Source organism: Prionailurus viverrinus, chromosome B2 (assembly GCF_022837055.1).
Source record: "Prionailurus viverrinus isolate Anna chromosome B2, UM_Priviv_1.0, whole genome shotgun sequence".
Lineage (NCBI taxonomy): Eukaryota > Metazoa > Chordata > Mammalia > Carnivora > Felidae > Prionailurus > Prionailurus viverrinus.
Genome location: NC_062565.1, coordinates 25,338,047 through 25,357,702, shown reverse-complemented (window position 1 = coordinate 25,357,702; position 19,656 = coordinate 25,338,047). Strand labels below are relative to the sequence as shown.

The following is a 19,656-nucleotide window of genomic DNA, read 5'->3' as shown; positions in this document are numbered from 1 at the left end:
CTATGCCTGACGCCATGGACCTTCATGTTTTACTTGGATACTTGCCTAGAGATGGAGAGAGGAAGGGACACAGGGCAGGAGGGCTTTCCCGCCACCTACTACCTACGTCCAGTTCGGAAGCCAGAGGTCTTCCGAGGGTGGGGAGGGCACCCGCCTGAGCCATCCAGGCGGGGCCCAGACGAGGGCGGGGCCCAGCGTGGGGCGCGCGGGGCGGAGCGCCGGGAGAGGGCTGGGACGAGGGAGTGGCGGGCTCGGGAGAACTGCGGGGCCCGCTACAGTCCACGCGGTCCGGGCAGCACAGAGCGCAGCCGCGGCTCTCTGCCGGGCGGGCGCGTGCGAGTGCGAGTGCGTGGCCCCGCGCAGCCGGAACCTGGGCGCGGAAGCCCAGAGCTTCGCTCCCGGAGGCGGAGGGCTGAGTCCTGCCACTGCTTCTCCGAAGCCTGCGCTGCCCGCAGAGTGAGTTGCCTTCACTCGCCGGGGTGCGGGTGTTTGGGAGGGCACTTTACAGGGCGCTGCTGTCGGCTTCGCAGGCTGTTCCTCGTTTCCATCCTGGGATCGTACGAATCTCTTCCTGAGCCCTACTGCATGATAGGTCCGGTTATAAACGCTTAGCAGAATCGTTTTATATAATCTCTCCTCTACTCGAGGAGGTCCGTGGTGTGATTACCTGCGGGTCCCGAATGAACAGGGCAGCCCAGGGTCAGTTTGGACGGGGGAGGGGGGAAGGTGCCATCATTTAGGCCAAAGGGGCGCCGCCTGGGGCTGTACTGGCCGCAGGGAGCCCGCCTCTATTTTGGCTTGGCCTTTGCCAAGGGTTTCTTGGCAGTCTGTAGCAGAAACTATTAAAGTAATCTTTAACTTTTTGTTTTTCTGAGATTAGACAAAGAAGTGCGGGAAGAAGAGTGTGTATGAAACAATACCTCGGCTAGCAGTGCTATTTATAGTTGGGGTGAGGGGAGGTAGGAGAAATTACTTAGGTGCCCAGGGAGAGAAATGATCACAAATGGGCACGCATACATATTGAAATGTTATGTAGCTGTTTAACAACCGGCTCTGGAGCCTGTCTAAATGGAAAGAGGCATGTAGGAAATATTAAGTTTAAAAAAGAAACATGATAGTTATTTTACCAGCAAAATCGCCTTAGGAGGCGCCTGGATGGCTCAGTTGGTTAAGCTCCCGACTCTGGCTCAGGTCATGATCTCCTGGTTGGTGAGTTCCAGGGCTGGTAGTTGAAGCTGCTTCTGTCTCCATCTCTCTCTCTTTCTCTCTCAAAAATAAATAAACATTAAAAAAAAAGAATAGACTTTTTAAAAATGGGTTTATTTGGGAATTGCGGAGAATTGCAATCTGGGACAAGCAAGCTTAGGCAAAGTCATAGACAAGTCCCCAGAAGAAAGGGGAGGAAGGCTGGGAGAGCGCAGGTTGGCAAGGCTGTTAGAAACAAAGTCCATTGGCAGAAAGTGGGAGGTCGAAGAATACTGGCTTCTCATTGGCTGGGCTGTTGCGGGGGCAGGAGGAAACCTTTCTTCCTCCTGCTAGGGCAGTAGATACCTATGTGCAAGGTTCATCGCTTCCTCTTAGGTCTGCAGTTGCCCCAGCCATAGGTGTGAGGGCTACTCCTGCTGGCTTCCAACTGCCTTCTAAATGACGTTTGCTTTTATTAAACATCTCAAAAATCAAGTGAAAACATTATGAAATAGCTTCTGGGTGCTGATTAAAGTGAAATAATATACACAAAAAATATCAGAGGTGGGTATACCTAGTTTTATAACGTGTTAGCCTAAAAAAGAGCTAGTTATTTTACCAGCAAAATGACTTTATTCGGGAATAGCAGAGGAATTGCAATTTGAGACAGGCAAGCTGTGGCAAACCATAGGTCAGTCTGGAGAACAAAGGAGAGGTATGCTACTTTACAAAGACAAAGGAGGAAGTTGGGACGGGCTGCTTTTCCTCTATTGGAAGAAAGTGAAGAGTTCAGGATGGCGATGGTTTCTCATTGGCTGAATGAAACCTAGCAGTTTCTTACTGGCTAGGCTGTTGCTCCCCAAAGAGAAAGAAAATCATTCTTAATCCTGCTGGGTTGTAAAGAGAACTTCTTCCTGTCCAGGAATGTGAGATAAGCTGTGAAGGAAAGTTTGTGGGTGAGAGGCCCCTCTATAGGGTGTCCTGATTCCATTTTAGATGAGGTTTCCCTTTATTAATTTTCGCAGACCACAGGGTTCCTTTTTCCACTTGGGTAAGTGCATCATTCCTAACAAAGGAGAATACTACTGCTGTTGAGGGGGGTGTTAAGGGAGTTGAGTGAGCCGGGAGTAAAGAACACTGAATAGCTAGTAAAAAGTCTGGTTTTGAGTCTTTTCTGTAATTTGGGACAAGTTGCTTACTTCTTGGGCCTGTTTCTTAATCCGCACAAATAGGAGAATGGATGAGAGGAAAGTCACAAACAAGTTCCTCAGGCGTCTGGGCATGTGATGTAAATACATAAACTGGGCCAAGCAAAACAGCAGGGAATGGTGAGGCCTGGGGATACAGAAGAAGGGATGCCTTGCCATGGGCATTGAAATTAAAAGCATTTTATCCAGACCAAAATGAGATCTCAGCATAAGGTGTTCCCTGAGCTTACAGTGACACAGATGACCTTGTAAAAGGTACTCAGTTCCAGTCATTCTCCTGCTTAAGGTGCTCTGATGGCTTTCTGTTAGCCTTAGAGTACAATCCTTGCCCCTGGTCTACGGACCCTACCCCACCTCTCTGACCATATCTCCCACCATCCAACTCTTCCTTCCTTTTTTTTTTTTTAAACCACAGACGAACACTCCAGGCCATTTCCTACTTCAGGCCTTACACTTGCCATTTCCTCTGCCTGAACCTCTGATCTTTGCATGACTGAGTCCATATCATCATCCCTGTTCAGAGATACTTTCCTGGACCATCCTATCTAAAATAACAAATGTACCCCTGCCATTTTAACCACAAAAGTACTTTATTTTCTTATTGCTGTCACTTAGCATTATTATTAGTACTTATCACTATCTAGAATTTTATGGTTGCTTTCCTTGCCTGCTTTTTTTTTTAATGTTTGTTTATTTTTTGAGAGAGAGAGACAGATCATGAATGGGGGCGGGGCTGGGGAGCAGAGAGAGAGGGAGACAGAATCTAAAGCAGGCTCCAGGCTCTGAGCTTCAGCACAGAGCCTGATGTGGGGGGTTCAAACTCACAAACCACGAGATCATGACCTGAGCTGAAGTCGGATGCCTAACTGACTGAGCCACCCAGGTGCCTCTCCTTGCCTGCTTCCTTTGTGTGCCCAGCCCCCCCCCCCATAAATTTCCATTCTCCTCACCTATGTTGTTCACAGCTGTAGCCTCAGCACCTAGTGCAGTACCTGGCCAGAGGGTAGGTCCAAGCTGAATGAATGGATACGTTGGAATTGTGTCCCATTCACTGCTATTAATGGAGAGTCAACTCCAACGACTTAAACAGGATTCAGAGTTTGATCTCCCATGTAAAGAAGTCTGAAAATTGGCAATTCAGAACCATCTCGTGGCTCCAAGAAAGGACCTGGAATCCAGGTTCCTTTCCTGTTTTTCTGCTCTACCATTCTTAGTCTATAGCTTCTACCCCCATGATACCAAGATGGCTAATTGAGCCCTAGCTGTCATTCCACAGTCTAGCTCAGATGAAGGCCAATGGCAGGGGCAGAAATGGTACCTCCACCCTCCCCACCCCTGAGGCAGCCCCTTCAAGGATATGTCCTAAGAGCCACCCCTAATGGCTTCTGCTTCACCTCTTTCGCCACCCCTAAGTGGAAGCCTGGGAAATGTAGTCATTAGCTGGGCACATTGACACATGACTAAATTCAGAGACTGTTCTTAAAAAAACAAGAGGGGATGTTGGGTAGCCAAAGAGGCAGATTTCTAACTGTTCAGTCAGCAGTCAATTTAAGAAATGGGCAAGGATTAAAATTACCATTGAGTTTATGATGGTGTTTGGAGTTCCCACCCTCTGTCTGATCAGAGCTGTTTGCCCACTCTCCAGTTTAAGTGCCCTGCCTGCCCTCAACTCACCTCCAGCCACAATTATTTAAACTTCCTTTCCTTTCTGTCCCCAGGACAGAAGTTCATCCCCCTGCAACCCACTTCCACTTCTTCACAGTGTTCTGCATATCTCAGCCCTTTACCTGGGGCTCCTGGACAGCTGAAGGTATGGTATGCAAGGGCCAGGAAGAAGCTAATTCAGGCTCTGCTCCAGATTCCAGTTGTAGCCATGGATAAACCTGATTTCTGTCTCTCTGTTCTTTTTGTTATACTATAAAGATGCACTGAGGGGCACCTACGTGGCTCAGTTGGTTAAACCTCTGACTCTTGATTTTGGCTCAGGTCGTGATCTCTGGGTTTCGTGAGATTGAGTCCTACACCAGGCTCCGTGCTGACAGTGCAGAGCCTGTTTAAGATTTTCTGTCTCCGGCTCTCTCTGCTCCTCCCCCACTCACGCTGTTTCTACCTCTGTCAAAATAAATAAATAAACTTTAAAAAAAAGATGCACTGATATGTTAAAATTGTCATGTGGATACAGCACGTATCATACAGCATCTCCACACTGACCTTGACTTACAGGCTGTGGATTGTTTGTTTGTTTGTTTGTTTGTTTTTTGGGGGCAGAGGGAGTAGGTTTGTTGGAGATACCTTGTCTCTCCCAGAGTGAAGCCAGTTATTTCAGAGTTGGCTAGCCAGGAGTAGGATTCAGGTCTCTCTTGTGCCTTTGAGGCTCTCTGGGGAGAACTGACATTTTTCCAGAGTCTTATTCTGTGCTGGCCACCATGTGTGTGCACTGTCTGTCTGTCACTTTGCAGACCACGTAGACATGGTAGCTGTGAATTTCTCACCTGTACTCCTGAACTTTGTCTGTTCAACTGTGTTGATTATTTGGGTTTTTTTTTTTGTGTGTTGATTATTTGTAGTAAGTGAAAATGTGGGAGAGGGGGAGGGAGGAAGGACACAGGGCCCGGCCTCCTGCTTCTTGTCATTCTCATTTTCTAGGACCTGTTCATTAGGGCTGCCTTCATGGAAGGTTCTGGGTCCTCTCAAAAAAAAAAAAAAAAAAAAAAAAAGTACTGGTGTTGACACCCTGCATGATTTGTCCTCTGAGGCCTAAATCTCCAGGTGGCCCCTGCTGAGAAGGCTTTTTTTTTTTTCCAGACACATTTGCATGTCCTTCATGAGGCCTGGAGTTGGTACATGGACCTCACCACTACCTCTCCCCATGTCCTTCAAGTGTTTGTTTTCTCTTCCAGATTGTCAGGGTCACTGAGAAGAGTGACTACAGCTGAAAGCCTGGGGCTTGCCACAGCAAATCCTTCTGTGCCCAGGATTAACAGCAGACCCTCCCTTTGGCAGTGGTCAGAGGGGAAGAATCCAACTTCTTAGAACATGGCAGGTGACTGTTAGCTATGGGGGAATTAAACATTTTTAAATACAAATTTTAATTAGAAATTGAATATGTATAAAAATCCAAACAAGACTGAAATGTATAAAACTTGTTTCATGTTTTAACATGAATCACTATTTGGAATTATCTTGTTTTGTATTTTCTTCCTCGTTTTACTGCCCATTTCAGCCCCACTAGAAGTGAGGGCCATGCTTATCTTGTTTACTCTGCTTCTAGCCTCTGGAATTATCCCCAGGCTGTATTAGTGCTCAATAAATACTTTTTTAAAAATGTATTTATTTAATTTGAGAGGGGGAAAAAGGGGGAGAGAGAGAATCCCAAGCAGGCTCCACACTGTCAGTGCAGAGCCTGACACGGGGCTTGAACTCATGATCTGTGAAATCATGACCTGAGCCAAAATCAAGAGTCAGACCCTTAACTTACTGAGCCATCTGGGACCCCTCAATAAATACTTCTTGAGTGAATGAGCCCCAGGAGTAACTGTGGTTTAAAATGCAATATGACCAGGGGCACCTAGGTGGCTTAGTCGGTTAAGTGTCTGACTCTTGATCTCAGCTCAGGTCATGATCTCAAAGTCCATGGGATTAAGCCCCATGGGATTCTCTCTTTCTCTCTCTCTCTCTCTGTCCCTCCCCTCCTCTCTCTCTCTCTCTCTCTCTCTCTCTCTCTCTCTCCCAAAATAAATAAGCACTAAAAAAAGTAAAATAAAATTCAGTATGACTTAATTTTTACTTTTGTCCCTGCTCACCACATGCAGACACACACACACCATTCTGCAACTTTTTTTCTGTCAACAGTATGACATACAAATCTTTTCGGAACATAAAAATTTACCTTATTTTACGTCTTATGGCATAGATTAGGGTTTCTTAACCTCAATACTACTGACATTTTAGGCAAATAATCCTTTGGTGTGGTGCTTTCCTGTGCTTTTTGGATATTTAGCAGCAGTTCCAGTGTCTCTCTACTACATGCCAGCAGCACCCTCTTCCCTCGCTGTGATGACACAGAATGTCTCCAGACATGGCCAACTGTCCCCTGGGAGCCAAACCTGCCCCTACTTGAGAACAGCTGATGGAGATTATTTCGTTTGGATCCATTAGTAGAATTCCTGTATAACAATAATGTTAACCATTAACCTAACTCATGGAATTCAACCTTTACACCCAGTTAAATGCCCCCAAACTGTCTGCTTCAAATAACATTTGTATCTGCTCCTTAAGGGCCTAAACTGAAAAACTTAAATCAGGAGTTCAAACATTTTGTCTTAGACATTACCAGGCCAAAGCTGTTTCCCAGAAGAAACTAGTACCTAATCTCACAGAATCTTCTGAATGAAGGAAATATTGCTTCAGAGGGTATTGGTATTAATGATACATCCAGGACCTTTAAGACCTGACTCTCTTTAGAACCTTTTTGTCATCAGTTTAGCCACCCAGAGCAGATTCCATATAGGCCTTGCCTCCCTCTGGGATTAGGGGTCCGATTTCCATACCTTGTTTACATGTCACATTTCAGTGGCCGTGGAGGAGAAGGAAGCAGAACTGTGTGTCAGTAGCTGATGCCAGCCCAGTAGGGTTAGCGTGAGAGGTTAATTATGGTAGCTTTCTTCTTTTTTTTTTTTTAATTTTTTTAATGTTTATTTATTTATTTTGAGAGAGAGAGAGAGAGAGAGAGTGAGCAGGGAGAGAGGTAGAGAGAGAGACAGACAGACAGAGAATCCCAAGCAGGCTCCTCACTGTCAGCACAGAGCCTGACTCAGGGCTTGCTCTCACGGATCATGACATCAATACCTGAGCTGAGATCAAGAGTTGGCACTCAACCCATTGAGCCACCCAGGTGCCCCCAGTTATGGTGGCTTTATTTTGATGTTGGAAAATAGGGCTAAAACCTCTTATAGAGGATAACCACAGTAGATTGGGCTTTTAAATTTGTGGTGTTATTTTTGAGGAACCATGACCCATTTTATATCTATGTATTAGTAAGCTCAAGCAATGACGTTAAAACTGGATTTTTTAAAAAAAAGTTCATTATTTTAAAACTGTCATCCATTAAAAAAGGTTGGTATTTCTTAACTTCAGCCTGTATTGCACATATACATTTCGTTTTTGTCTTAGTCTTCATGGAATTTTGACAAAGAGGAATTGTTCTTCAAGAGAAACCCTTCTCCAATTTAGGCAAGAAAGTTCTCATTGTCTATGCGCATCAAGAACCCAGGTCTTTCAATGGATCCTTGAAGAAAGTGGCTGTGGATGAACTTGGCGCGCAGGGCTGCACTGTCACCGTTTCTGACCTGTATGCCATGGACTTTGAGCCGAGGGCCACCAGGAAAGATATCACTGGTGAGTCAGGGGCTAAACATTTTAACTTTCTTCTATTTTGTTAATTGAAAAAATGTTCTGAAAAAACTTACCATTGCCCATGATACCCAATTCTCAAGTCTAAAGAGTCCATGTGGCAGGTCTTCCCATCCCTGGCCCCGACCCACCTAGTTTCACTGCCCTCAAGGTCACCAGTGTACCCACTTTTCTCTGTATCCCTCCAGAGATGGTCTGTCCTGTATAACGCAATTACGGGCATATTCTCCATTTTCTCATTGACTTGTCTATAAAATCTTTTGAATTAATTTTCCAGGTTCAAAAAGTAATCAGATGATATTTTCATTGAGATCCCAATACAGTTACAGGTGAACTTTTATTTATCCAAGAGAATGGTGTGCCTTTTCATTTCCTCACATCTTCTTTTTCAACCCTACAGATCTCTATAAGTTTTCTTCATACAGACCTTGCACAGTTCTTGTTAGCTGGTTTTTGTTTCTCTGCATGAAGAAAGTGTGCCTCTCTGTGTGCCTCTGTGGTGTGTATCCAGCCACTACTAATTTTCTCGCTCTTTGTAGTAGATTTTATTCTCTGGAGCTTTCCCAATATACAGTCAAATCATGTGCAAATAATAATTTCACCTCTGTTTTTCTAGTAGTTAATATTAGAATATATTTGGCCTGTGCAGATTTTATTATCTCTGTTTACCGTTATCAGAACCGCCCCAGTGTCTGCTGTAGGTTCCACATACGGTGAGTGGCCAAAACCCTACCCGGAACCTGCCTGAGAGAACGCAATCTCTTCACTAATAGCAGTTACCATCCTTGGGTTTCTTGTCAATACAAAACCTTATACATAGGACACACCCAAAGTGTGCTTTTTAAATGAAAATCAAATACAAGTAGGTTAAAAGAGGAAACAAAGAACACTGAAATATTTCTGAATTACAAATCTGTTGGAGGACTGTGGGTTCAGTTTTCTTTCTGGTTCTTTTCCACACGGCCAGGGGTCTGTCTGCCGCTCTCCAGACTCCATGTGGTGGAGTGGTTCACACCTGGTCTCGTCATCCTACCTCTGCTGGCTGCTAAGACCTCTGTAGTGTTGAACGAGTCGCTCAGCCTCTCTAAAGTCTCAGTTTCCTCTCTGGTAGACTGGGAATTACACTTAATGGTTATTATAAAGATAGAAAAGGTAATGTGTGTAGAGTACACCACTTGATAGGTAGGAAGTCCTCAGTAAATGGTAAGCTACTGTTAATTCTGATTCATGCCTCCGATGAATCTTTTTGGCTGCCAGATTTCAACTGAAGGTGTAGATCAGAATAACTCCTCCTTCATGTTAGCTGTCACGGGCAGTGCTGTAAGTTCTAGCCCAAGGCCCCTCCTCGTACCCACTGCTGCTGCCCGACTGCCTACTGCCCACCACACTTTTTCTTGAATCACTGCTGCTACAGTGAGCTTTTCCAAACCGAATTTGGAGTATTTATTTATTTTCCCTGCTTAAATTGTATGGCCTCCTGTGTGCAGGAAAAAGTCAAGCTCCTTAGACAGGCTTATGAGAGCTGACCTATCTCTCCATTCAGGTTACCTGCAGCCCTCCTGGCCTCTCACCCATTTCCCGAGAGGTGCTCCTGGTGGCCCTTTTCTGGGCTGGTGTGGTTTTTGGACTTCTCCCTGTCTTTTGCCCAGAGTGTCCTCTGTCTTCCCTCCAGTGCTCCAGACTGCCTGGTGAACTCCTACTCCATCTTCAAAGCCCTAAACTGGGCTCATTGACAATGCACCCAAGGAGAGCCAGCCACTGCTGTCCTGAGTTAGACCACGTGCATCTTGATTATAAGATGCGAGGCTTATCCGACCATAGCTTTAGGCTGAGCCAGCTAACTGTTGTTCTGTGTGTTGATCATTTGGTTATTTATCTACTTCTCTTACTGGACTTTGAGTCCCCTGAAGGTAAGAACAGTAGCTTCCTCTCTTTTTATTTCCATAGCCTGGTCCCAGGGCCCAACGCCTATTGGAGTCTCCATAAATGCCTGGTGACTTGCTTTGGGGAGTCCAGGTGGCAGTGATGCTGGTGGGATTGGCCAGGATGGGCTGTGGGTGCATACATGAGAGCAAGAACATATCACCTGTTCTTCTCCAGGTGCTGTCTCTAATCCTGAGTTCTTCAATTATGGGGTGGAAGCATACGAAGCCTGTAAAAAGGGGGCTCTGACCAGTGACATAATTGACGAGCAGAAAAAGGTTCAGGAAGCTGATCTAGTGATATTTCAGGTTTGTGTTTCGTCTGATTATTATAATGAATTAGAGTCCTTCTGTGTACAAGCTCTTTCCAGGTATGGAGTTTCACACTCCTAGAAATGGTATTAATGTTTTTAGCACATTCACACACTTATTTATGTTTAATTGGGTAAGGACATTCATGTAGCCACTATTGGTCACTCAAAATCTCGACTCCCAAGTAAATAGTAATTTCCCGTTAGCCCAGTGGCCCAAGAAATGCCTGCATCATGCAGGTGGCGCTGCCTTCATTCCCTTCTGATGCCCACCTTACACGTGCAGAGGCTGCATGAAAACAAGATTTGTCTACATGAGTGTTTGTCAAGGTAGTTCAAGCCAAATGCAAGTCCTGCCTTAAACATCCTGATTATTAAGAGGAAAATCTTTTAGTTCCTTCCTGTCACTGGTTGCCTCACCCACCCACCTTCCATGTATTCACTCACAAACTGTCCCCAAGCCATGACTCACTGCAGACGGAGCCAGGACACTGCTTCTGTGGGCTCTCACTCGTCAAGGCTGCTGCCTGCCACAGCCTGACAGGCATGCACTCGTGGAGCTCACCAAGAGCCTGGCAGCAAAATAAACCTGTGCTTTCCTGGAGCTGTTGGGTTGACAGAAATCCAAGTCCACTAGAAAGAAGGAATTTATTCTAAGGGCCCTGGTCATTCGGGTCTCCTGGAACTCAGGGACAGGCAGGCCAGCTGGGCTTCAGGGGTGGTGAAACTGGGTGCTGGGACCCCTCTGGCCTTTCCCTCTGATTCTCATCTGCTGTTGTCTGCATGCCGCCTCTGTTCTCCTCTCTCACTGCACATCGGGACTGAGGTCTCTAGATCCAGAATCTCCAAGATGGATCTGATTGGCCCAAATTGTCTCTGTTAACCCTGCTTGAGGGCGAGGAGCAGGCGGGAGAACAAGACCACCATGTGAGGGTGAGGGGCAGGGATGTGATCAGTTTGCAGGTGAAACAGCATGTCCTTTATAAAAATCACCCTGCACATATGAGAGGAGGGGATGCTTTACCTGTCCCCTTCCGCCCTGCCCAGGCTGCCTCCATCCATCCCTTCCTGGCACCGTCCCTTCCTTTACTGGGCAACCTGGAGCTGCTAATCTGGTCAAAGTGCAAGATGTTCTTCTATCCTAATTGCATATGGCTGGGTCCCAGTGCCATACACCTTGGTTGTCGTGTGCTTTAGCTTCCAGAGTAATAGCCTTGCCAGGACAGGAGGGCTCTATCACAACTTGCTGAGCAGTCTGGGCACATGGACTAGGCGGAACCATACTTGGCTCTCGCTCTTCTCTTCCTATCTCCCTGGGATTGGGTGGGTAACCACGCAGAGCCCGTTTCCCCTCCCCCGTCTCCTCCTCCACTCCTGTAGCTGGATAGCTAAAGCAGGCCAGAGCTTGTTCTTTCTGTGCTGGTCTTTCTTTTTCCCTACTGCATTTCACAGCTCTTTTCCCTCTGCTTTTCCTCTTTCCTGATAGTTTGCCCAGAGGGTCTGCATTGTCATTCAACACCGAAAAAATTTCATTCATCACTACTGCTTAGTCATGATCTCAACTCCCCTTCACTCAGCATTGACTCTGTTCAGAGCACTGTAATGAGTCATTGAATCCTTCCCACAATGCTGTGAGCTAGTAACTTGTACTAGCCCTATTTGCCGATCAGGAAAAGGAGGCACAGAGAGGCTAAGTAACATGCCAGCATCACACAGCAGTGGGCTATGGAGCTTAAATTTCAATGTCAACTCCTGTGTTAGACTTATAGCAAAAGTGCATGAAGCATGGGCTTCCTTCTGCCTTTGGTAACAGATTATTATCTGTGTTCATCTCCTTTCATTGATAATGATATTGGATATAGTGTTAGGGCTTCCATGAGGACCAGAGAGGACTTTAGGGACATCTTACACTGGTGTGTAGAATCTAAGGATAAACTTTAATTTGTATCAAAATCCGAAGCTTCTCAGAACTTAACTCAGCGTGACTCCTAGATGGCAGCAATTCACCCCCAGCACATAAAGGGACAAACTCTTCTCCACACCCTTCCTCTTGTGCCCCCTGATTGGGTCGGTCACAGGACAGCTGCCACAGAGCCAGTGTCCATCAGCGCCCCAGTGCCTCCCCACCTGCCTAGGGACCAGCCCAAGGGTCTGTCCCTGGGGACGCAGAGCCACCTGTTAACAGCAACCAGGACCCTTGTCAGCTCTGGCCCGCTCCACCCCACCATCATCCTGTCCACACTGGGTGCGTCAGAGTGAAAGGGAAGAAACACCCTGCCTGTGCTGCCCTCTTACTACACTCGCCTGCCCAGCCATCTGGGAAGAGGAAGACAGTGGGGTTCCTTCTGAAGCACCAAATATGAAGCCCGAGACTGCCCGCAGCATTCGTTTCTCCCCGTGTTGTGTCCCCAGTTCCCGCTGTACTGGTTCAGCATGCCGGCTATCCTGAAGGGCTGGATGGACAGGGTGCTGTGCCAGGGGTTTGCCTTCGACATCCCAGGATTCTATGATTCCGGTTTCCTCAAGGTATGTACTCCGGGATGAGGATCACTGTGTACTGCTGGGGGCACGTCTCATCAGGTTCTATTTCTAGTTTGCTTTTTTGTAAATAAACACTGATTGAGCACCAAGTATGTGCAAAACCCTACGTCCTGTACCTGGGTAAGAAAAGTGAAGTTTGTGAAGTCACAGGGCTTCGTCTAGTGAGGGGTACATGTGTGGCCAAGAAGGGCCTGGAATTAGTGTGGCAGGAGGGCTGGAGGACTGCACGGTGGTCAGCTCTGGCTCAGGAGAGGGCGTCTTCTCTGTGCTGCAGAGGTGAGCCATGACCTCACACTAGTTCACCTCTCTGAGCTTCACATTCGTACCACAAAAAACAAGATGATGTAACACCCATGTTACAGGGTGAGGATTGCATGGAACCTGGTAGATGCACAGTGCACGGTAGCTATGAATTTCATACTAAATAATTTACTGAAATTAATGATATTTTAAATTATAAAAGCCTCAGAAGATGCTTTTATAAGTGTTTATAAAGAAAACATTGAGTCACAAAGATTCATCTTAGTTGGTGAAATAGTGCACCATTTAGTGAATGGTCCTGTAGGTCAGGGACCTCTGTGTCAGGGTCCTGTGTGCCAGGATCCCTTGTGTCAGGGTCCTGTGTGTCAGGGACCTCACTTGCCCTCACAGCAGCCCCTGATGTTGGCAGGTGGGCCTTACCCACCTCCCACACGGTGTCCCAGGCCTGCTCTCTACCAGAAGTCAGGTCATATCCAAGCCCTGTGTCCATATGGTCCATTCCATCCCTGTTGGACATGGTTGCCACTTGTGGCTGGGCTTGGTAGATGAGAATGTTATCATTTGTCCATCCCTGCAGGGAACTTACCTCAGGCTTTCCCTCCCAGTGGTTATGAACCTTGGTGCTGGGGTCACATTTGTCTCCTCTGGAGGCCACACAAATGCATTTGCTTTCTCTTCCACAGAATAAGTTGGCCCTCCTTTCATTAACCACGGGGGGCACAGCCGAGATGTACATGAAAACCGGAGTCAGCGGAGATTATCGATATTTCCTATGGCCCCTCCAGGTACTTGCTGCACCCCCACTCCCCTCCGCTCCCCCTACCAGCTCCCCCAGATGTAAAATAAGATGTGATGTAAGCCTGAAACCCGGACCATTTTATCTACCACCTGAATACAAGAAGTTACAACATTTTGCCTTTTTCAGTTTCTTACTTAGCACTGAAAAAGTTGGCCCGTGGCGAAAACACATAATGATAGCCTTTGATACTGTTGGGTAGAAGCTAAGCCAGACCTGGTTAGCTCGTGTCTGCTCTATGGTAAATAGAACCACCCCAAGGTGGCCCTGTGTGTGTGCGGAGCACCGGATGGTGGGGGGTGGGTAGCTGTCCACACTGACTGGCAGTGCATTGTGAAGGGGGCATCAACCTTGAACCCAGGCAAGAGGTGCCCCAGGGCCAGCATTCCTGACAGTCTCACACCCACCACAGGTGATGGGTCCGTGAAGCCAGGGGCTGCGCCCTATCCCCAGAGCCACACCCTTCTCCAGGTTTCCAGGACTCTGGGCCTGCCCTCCCAGGTAGACATCATCCTGCCTCCGCACACCTCTGGGCGATCTGTGAAGGGGAAGGCAGGGGGCAAAGCATAAGCAGATGAGGCACAGAGCTGGGGTGAGGAGGAAGAGAGCAGGCTCTGGGGCAGGTGGCTACATCCTGGCTCTGAGCTCCCAGGAGACTGAGAAACCTAGATGCAAACCATTCTTCCAGGATGTTATGAAGGGACCTTTGTCCCTTTGTCCAGGGAGGAGGAGATCACATATTCAGCAGTTTGCAAGCTTACTTTAAAAATGTAGACAGGCGTGTAGGCCCCTCATCCCCTGACCTACCCCTGATAGGGCAAGTCTGGACAAAGGTAGGGTTTTAAGGGAAGGAATGCAGAGGGGGGAGAGTGATATTTCTAGAAAAAAGTTGTCTTCTTTGAAAGACAGGATAGTGATTCCATTTAGTGATGCTTTGCTGAAGAAAGAGAGAACTTAAGGCCTAAACTCTAATCCACAGGTCAACTGGTCTCTTAGAGGTTATTAGCCAAGCTTAAATTCTTCTTGTTTTTAAAAAATCTTTGTATATGTTTTCTCAGTTTTCAAAAGTACATATTATGAAAAAAAAGATGAGACTATAAAATATAAAACAGAACATCCTCTTAATCCGCCTCTTAAAAATAATTTCTTTTAATAATTTGATGTATTTCTTTATGGCCCATGCATATTTTTATATGTATGCTTTTTATTATTAGGGTTATTATGCCAATGTCTTTTACATAAATGGTATACTACAAATACTGCTACAAATTTCTCATTTTTATTTAACACATATCTCGAGCAACCATCCATGATTATACACTATAGCTAGAATAATGTCACATCATTCTAGAATAATCCATTGTATGACTGTTCTGTAATTTGCCTAATCAATCAAAACCATAAAGTTTACTATCGGAGTCAGAAGCAAAGATTACAGATTAACCTCAATTAGGATTTGAAACTTCCAACTGTCCACCAAAGTTCTTCACATCACTTGTAAAGGCCCACGTTGTAAGGTTATAGGGCAGCTCAGTTGTTTTCGGCTACCTGATAGTATTAAGTTGTTCTAATATTTTTTGAAGGCTTGTTTAAGGCCATCAACCCCCCACCTCCCACCCCGCCTTTGATTATTTAACTGAATGATACGTAAAGGGTGTCTTCTAATCACTTCCTTGCTTTCTTTGTGGCTGTAGCATGGTGCCTTGCACTTCTGTGGATTTAAAGTCCTTGCCCCTCAGATCAGTTTTGCTCCCGAGATTGCATCAGAAGAAGAGAGAAAGGCGATGGTGGCCTCCTGGGCCCAGAGGCTGAAAACCATCTGGGAGGAAGAGCCCATCGACTGCACGCCTCCGTGGTACTTCGGGCAGTAATGCTTCGTGCCACGTCCACATCACAGGAGCAGCACACGGGGAGCTGCAGGCATATACACAGGGAGCAGGGTCCTGTAATAAAACAAGGTCACAACCAAGCAAACTGGATGTATTGAAAGACGGGCAGGACTGAGTGTCTTAGCCAGATCTAGCATTTCATCTAGCATCAGCAGGCTGTACTTGGGGGTGCTCTCATGGATGACATTATTCACCCAGGCTTGCTTTTCTTTGCCAGTAGCTTTCCATCTCCCTGTTTTCAACCTTCATGGGTATTCTTGTGTTCAAACAGTTCTCCTGGAATGGCATAGTTTTTTTTTTTTAATTTCATAACTCAACTTGGAAATTTCTATTTTTTCATAGGAAAGTTTAATCTTTCATAGCTAGTGTTTTAGTGCTGCGTTTGGACTTATTTCTTCCTTTTTTTTTTTTTCTTTTTACTTGCATGCATGATGGCTATGAAGTTTTCACTGAACAGCTGTTTCACATGCATTTAAAATCATTGAGTGCAGGTTACAATGAAAATCTCCAAGGAGCGCTCCTGGGTGACTCAGTCAGTTAAGCGTCCGACTCTTGATTACGGCTCAGGTCATGATCTCATGGTTTGTGGGATCGAGCCCCAAGTTGGGCTCTGCACTGGCAGTGTGGAGCCTGCTTGGGATCCTCTCTCTCTCTCTGCCCCTTTCTTGTTCTCTCTCTCTCTTTCTGTCTAAATAAACTTAAAGGGAAAAAAAAAAGAAAATCTCCAGGTGTCACTCTGAGCGCCCTACCCCTGTGCACGTGTTCATGTAACACTACTAGTGATTACCCTGAAGCGTAGGCACATGTAGCTGGAGGGGTCTCCCTAAAAGCAAGTTTAAGAGATTAAATCTCTTCCTCACTTCTGAGGACCGAGCTACTGCCTATGCACAGGGGCCCTCCTTCCTTAGCATCCCCAGTCCCACCCACAGTCCCCACATCAGACTCCCCACACCACTCCTCACCGGACTCTCCTCATCACACTCCTTGTTGGCACCCTCATCTTTGAGCAGCCTGTCACCTGCTCCGCCTCTTTCTTCCTCAGCATCTTCAGATCCTTTTCCATCTGCATTTTCTTCTTCTTGTTTCCGTCTGGTCCATCATCAACCAAATTCTCTGTGTGTGTCTCCTTTCCATCTGAATCTTCACACACAGCCTTCCCCACCAACCACTCAGAGCCGCCATCCCCAGATTCTCATTTCTCAGGATGGTTCCTTCCTAACTCCTTTTCAACACCATTTTCTGCTCGTTATTTCTTGGAGTCTTCCTCAAAGCCCTTTTCAGAGCAATCTTCAGATTCTCTTTCCAAGACGTCTTCTTCTTCAGTTTGCTTTTCAGGGTTGCCTGCAGACTTTTTTGTTTTTTTCTCTTCAGAGTCTTTTTTGAAGGTCTTCTTTCGAAACTGTTCTCTTCAGACTTCTGGAACTGCCTTCTGCAGACTTTTTGGGGGCCATGTTTTTTAGCATCTTTTTTCGGAAGCATCTTCAAAATCTCTCCCATCTTCCCATTTTTCGAATATCTTTCCATGGATAGATTCTTCAAATGCCATGTTAGTTGTGGCTTCTTGAGCATTCATCCTGGATGTGCTAGGGTGCTCTGGAAAAGCCTTACCTTAGAAGGCCTTGCTTTTTGAAGCAAAGGTAGTATTTGAACATTGAACACCTCTGTAGGCCTCAGGATATGGAAGGAAGACTTCCACAAAGCTGTTCTGCTCTTACACTTGGGGTCTTCTCAGCCTGGTCATCTATAGCCCCACCCCATGTCTGTATAGGAATCCCATGGGTCTTCTCAGCCTGGCCATCTGTAGCCCCATCCCATGTTTAGACAGGGGTCCTGTGACCATCACACCACCTTCCATCGAAGGTTTGAGTACAAAGATAGCTTCCTCAAAGACACCGAGGTTATGCCATCTGGTGTCTTTTAAAGAGAAGGAGATTCCTGATTGACCCAAGCTTTGAACACTCTCAAAGGTTTTCTCTGACCGTGATCAGCACCAATGGACCATCCTCAAAATCCATAGGATGAAACACTTTGGTGATGACCATTCCCTCATGGGGCACTAAGGATGTTCCAGCAGTCCAGGTGCTTTTATTCCAGAACCAGATCCTTCCTGTGGGGCTTGCACCTCTTCCTTTCTGATGCCTCATATTCCCCTCCAGTTGAAACTTAGCTACCTCAATATGTGATTTCTAGCTTCTAATTTCATCTTCATGCAAAAGCATTGCACAATCCAGATTCCCTCTTCAAATAACTGCAAAGCCCATCTGCTTTAAGATTTCCTTGTTACCTTTGTAAAACTTGACCATAAAGTCTCTCTGAAGATCTCAGAATCATGCCAAGTCAGAAGTTGTATAAATGCCTCCACCATAATGTCTGTAGGCAAACCAGTTGCATTTATATTTGTAGCTCTGTTTTCCACATGAAGGCTTTCTTTTTTCTCTCCTTTTTGAGATTGGTGGATTGGGGGTGTTTCTCTGCAGAGGTTTTTTTTAGCATTGGTGGCAGATTTGCCATCATTGAGAAACCATCATTAGCCTAATATGCAGGCATGAAGTCTCCAGTGATCTGAAACCAAGCCTTCTTGCCTGCAAGGATGTCAGCCAGCTGCTCCTCGAAAGGCTGGGTTTCTCCACTGGAATTCTTGGTGTCTCTGTATAGTTCTCGAATTTGCAATTGCTCATTTGCAGATTCCTCATCCAAGCACAGCTGACCCTTGAAGAACACAGGTTTGAACTGCACAGTTCCTCTTACACGTGGATTTTGTTCAATAAATATACTGGAAAAATTTTTGGAGATTTACAACAATTTGAAAAAACTCACAGATGAACTGTGTAGCCTAGACCTACTGAAAAAAAAATGTTGAAGTAATATCTTATTGTTTATTCTTTCTATTTTAAAATTTATATCCAAGTTAGTTAGCATATAGTGCAACAATGATTTCAGGAGTAGATTCCTTAATGCCCCTTACCCATTTAGCCAATTCCCCCCTCCCATAACCCTTCCAGCAACCCTCTGTTCTCTATATTTCAGTCTCTTATGTTGTTTTTAAATTTTGTGTTTAGTGTTATTTATTTTTGAGACAGACAGAGACAGAGTGTGAGTTGGGGAGGGACAGAGAGAGAGGGAGACACAGAATCCGAAGCAGGCTCCAGGCTCTGAGCTGATAGCAGGGCTCAAACCCACGGACCATGAGATGGTGACCTGAATCGAAGTCAGATGCTTAACCAACTGAGCCACCCAGGTGCCCCTAGAATCTCTTATGTTTTGTCCCCTTCCCTGTTTTTATATTATTTTTGCTTCCCTTCCCTTATGTTCATCTGTTTTGTATCTTAAATTCCTCACAGGAGTGAAGTCATATGATATTTGTCTTTCTCTGACTAATTTCGCTTAGCATGATACCCTCTGTTCCATTCACATAGTTGCAAATGGCAAGATTTCATTCTTTTGATTGCTGCATAATACTCCGTTGTATATATATACCACATCTTCTTTATCTATTCATCCGTTGATGGACTTTTGGGCTCTTTCCATACTTTGGCTATTAGACATACTGAAAATTTTAAGAAAAATGTATTATTGTAAGAATGTAGTAAATACAGACAAAATGTGTGTTAATAGACTATATTTCTGGTCAACAGTAGCCCATTATAGTTAAGTTTGGGGGGTCAGGAGTTACACGCAGATTTTTGGCTCCCTGGGGGTGGTGGCTGGTGCCCTAACCCCTGCATTGTTCAGTTGTACTTGCTGCCCATGTGTCCTGCCTAGATTGGGAGCAGCTCCAGACGAGCAAGGAGGGGCTGGCTTACTCCGCCCGGACTCAGTGTTGCCAGTTAAGGTCCGAGGCCTGACATCATTTTTGTATTTTCACTGTGCCTGGCTTTCTTTCGTGGTGCTATTTCCCAGTCAGACTCTGCCTCCAGAATCCCTCAAAAGTTTCTGATGCTTGGAGAATTCTACTTGATTTTCTTCCAGGCACCTCCGATTCAACAGTAATCAAGTCTCCTTCCTACACCCCGTCCACCACCTCTTACTTCAGTAAGTGGCAGGAACATTCCTCAATGCTTGGGGCCCAAACCTGGGCCTCATCTGGGCTCCCACTCAATCAAGCTTCATGTCTTGCTGACTCCAGCTTCT

The 19,656-nt window shown here is 45.9% G+C and overlaps 1 protein-coding gene across 7 annotated transcripts; it reads left to right on the top strand.

The window, feature by feature from the left end:
• Positions 1-260: 260 nt before the first annotated feature.
• Positions 261-18,386, top strand: NQO2 (N-ribosyldihydronicotinamide:quinone reductase 2). 7 transcript variants are annotated; one of them, XM_047860178.1, is made up of 8 exons: positions 407-456; positions 4,112-4,203; positions 5,294-5,436; positions 7,626-7,790; positions 9,906-10,036; positions 12,451-12,564; positions 13,524-13,625; positions 15,331-18,386. In XM_047860178.1, the coding sequence occupies exons 3-8, from the start codon at positions 5,430-5,432 to the stop codon at positions 15,505-15,507; spliced, it is 696 nt and encodes a 231-aa protein (XP_047716134.1). In that variant the 5' UTR covers positions 407-456; positions 4,112-4,203; positions 5,294-5,429; the 3' UTR covers positions 15,508-18,386. The 7 variants fall into 7 exon arrangements, with proteins under 7 accessions (XP_047716140.1, XP_047716137.1, XP_047716135.1 ...); XM_047860180.1 differs by having other exon boundaries at positions 7,566-7,790; XM_047860184.1 differs by lacking the exon at positions 5,294-5,436 and having other exon boundaries at positions 261-456.
• Positions 18,387-19,656: the final 1,270 nt, after the last annotated feature.

What these genes read in the sequence shown, in the direction of transcription:
- NQO2 (XM_047860179.1), top strand. An exon ending in CACCAGGAAAGATATCACTG is followed by an intron (nt 7,791 to 9,905) that starts GTGAGTCAGGGG and finishes GTTCTTCTCCAG; the next exon opens with GTGCTGTCTCTAATCCTGAG. An exon ending in CTGATCTAGTGATATTTCAG is followed by an intron (nt 10,037 to 12,450) that starts GTTTGTGTTTCG and finishes TTGTGTCCCCAG; the next exon opens with TTCCCGCTGTACTGGTTCAG.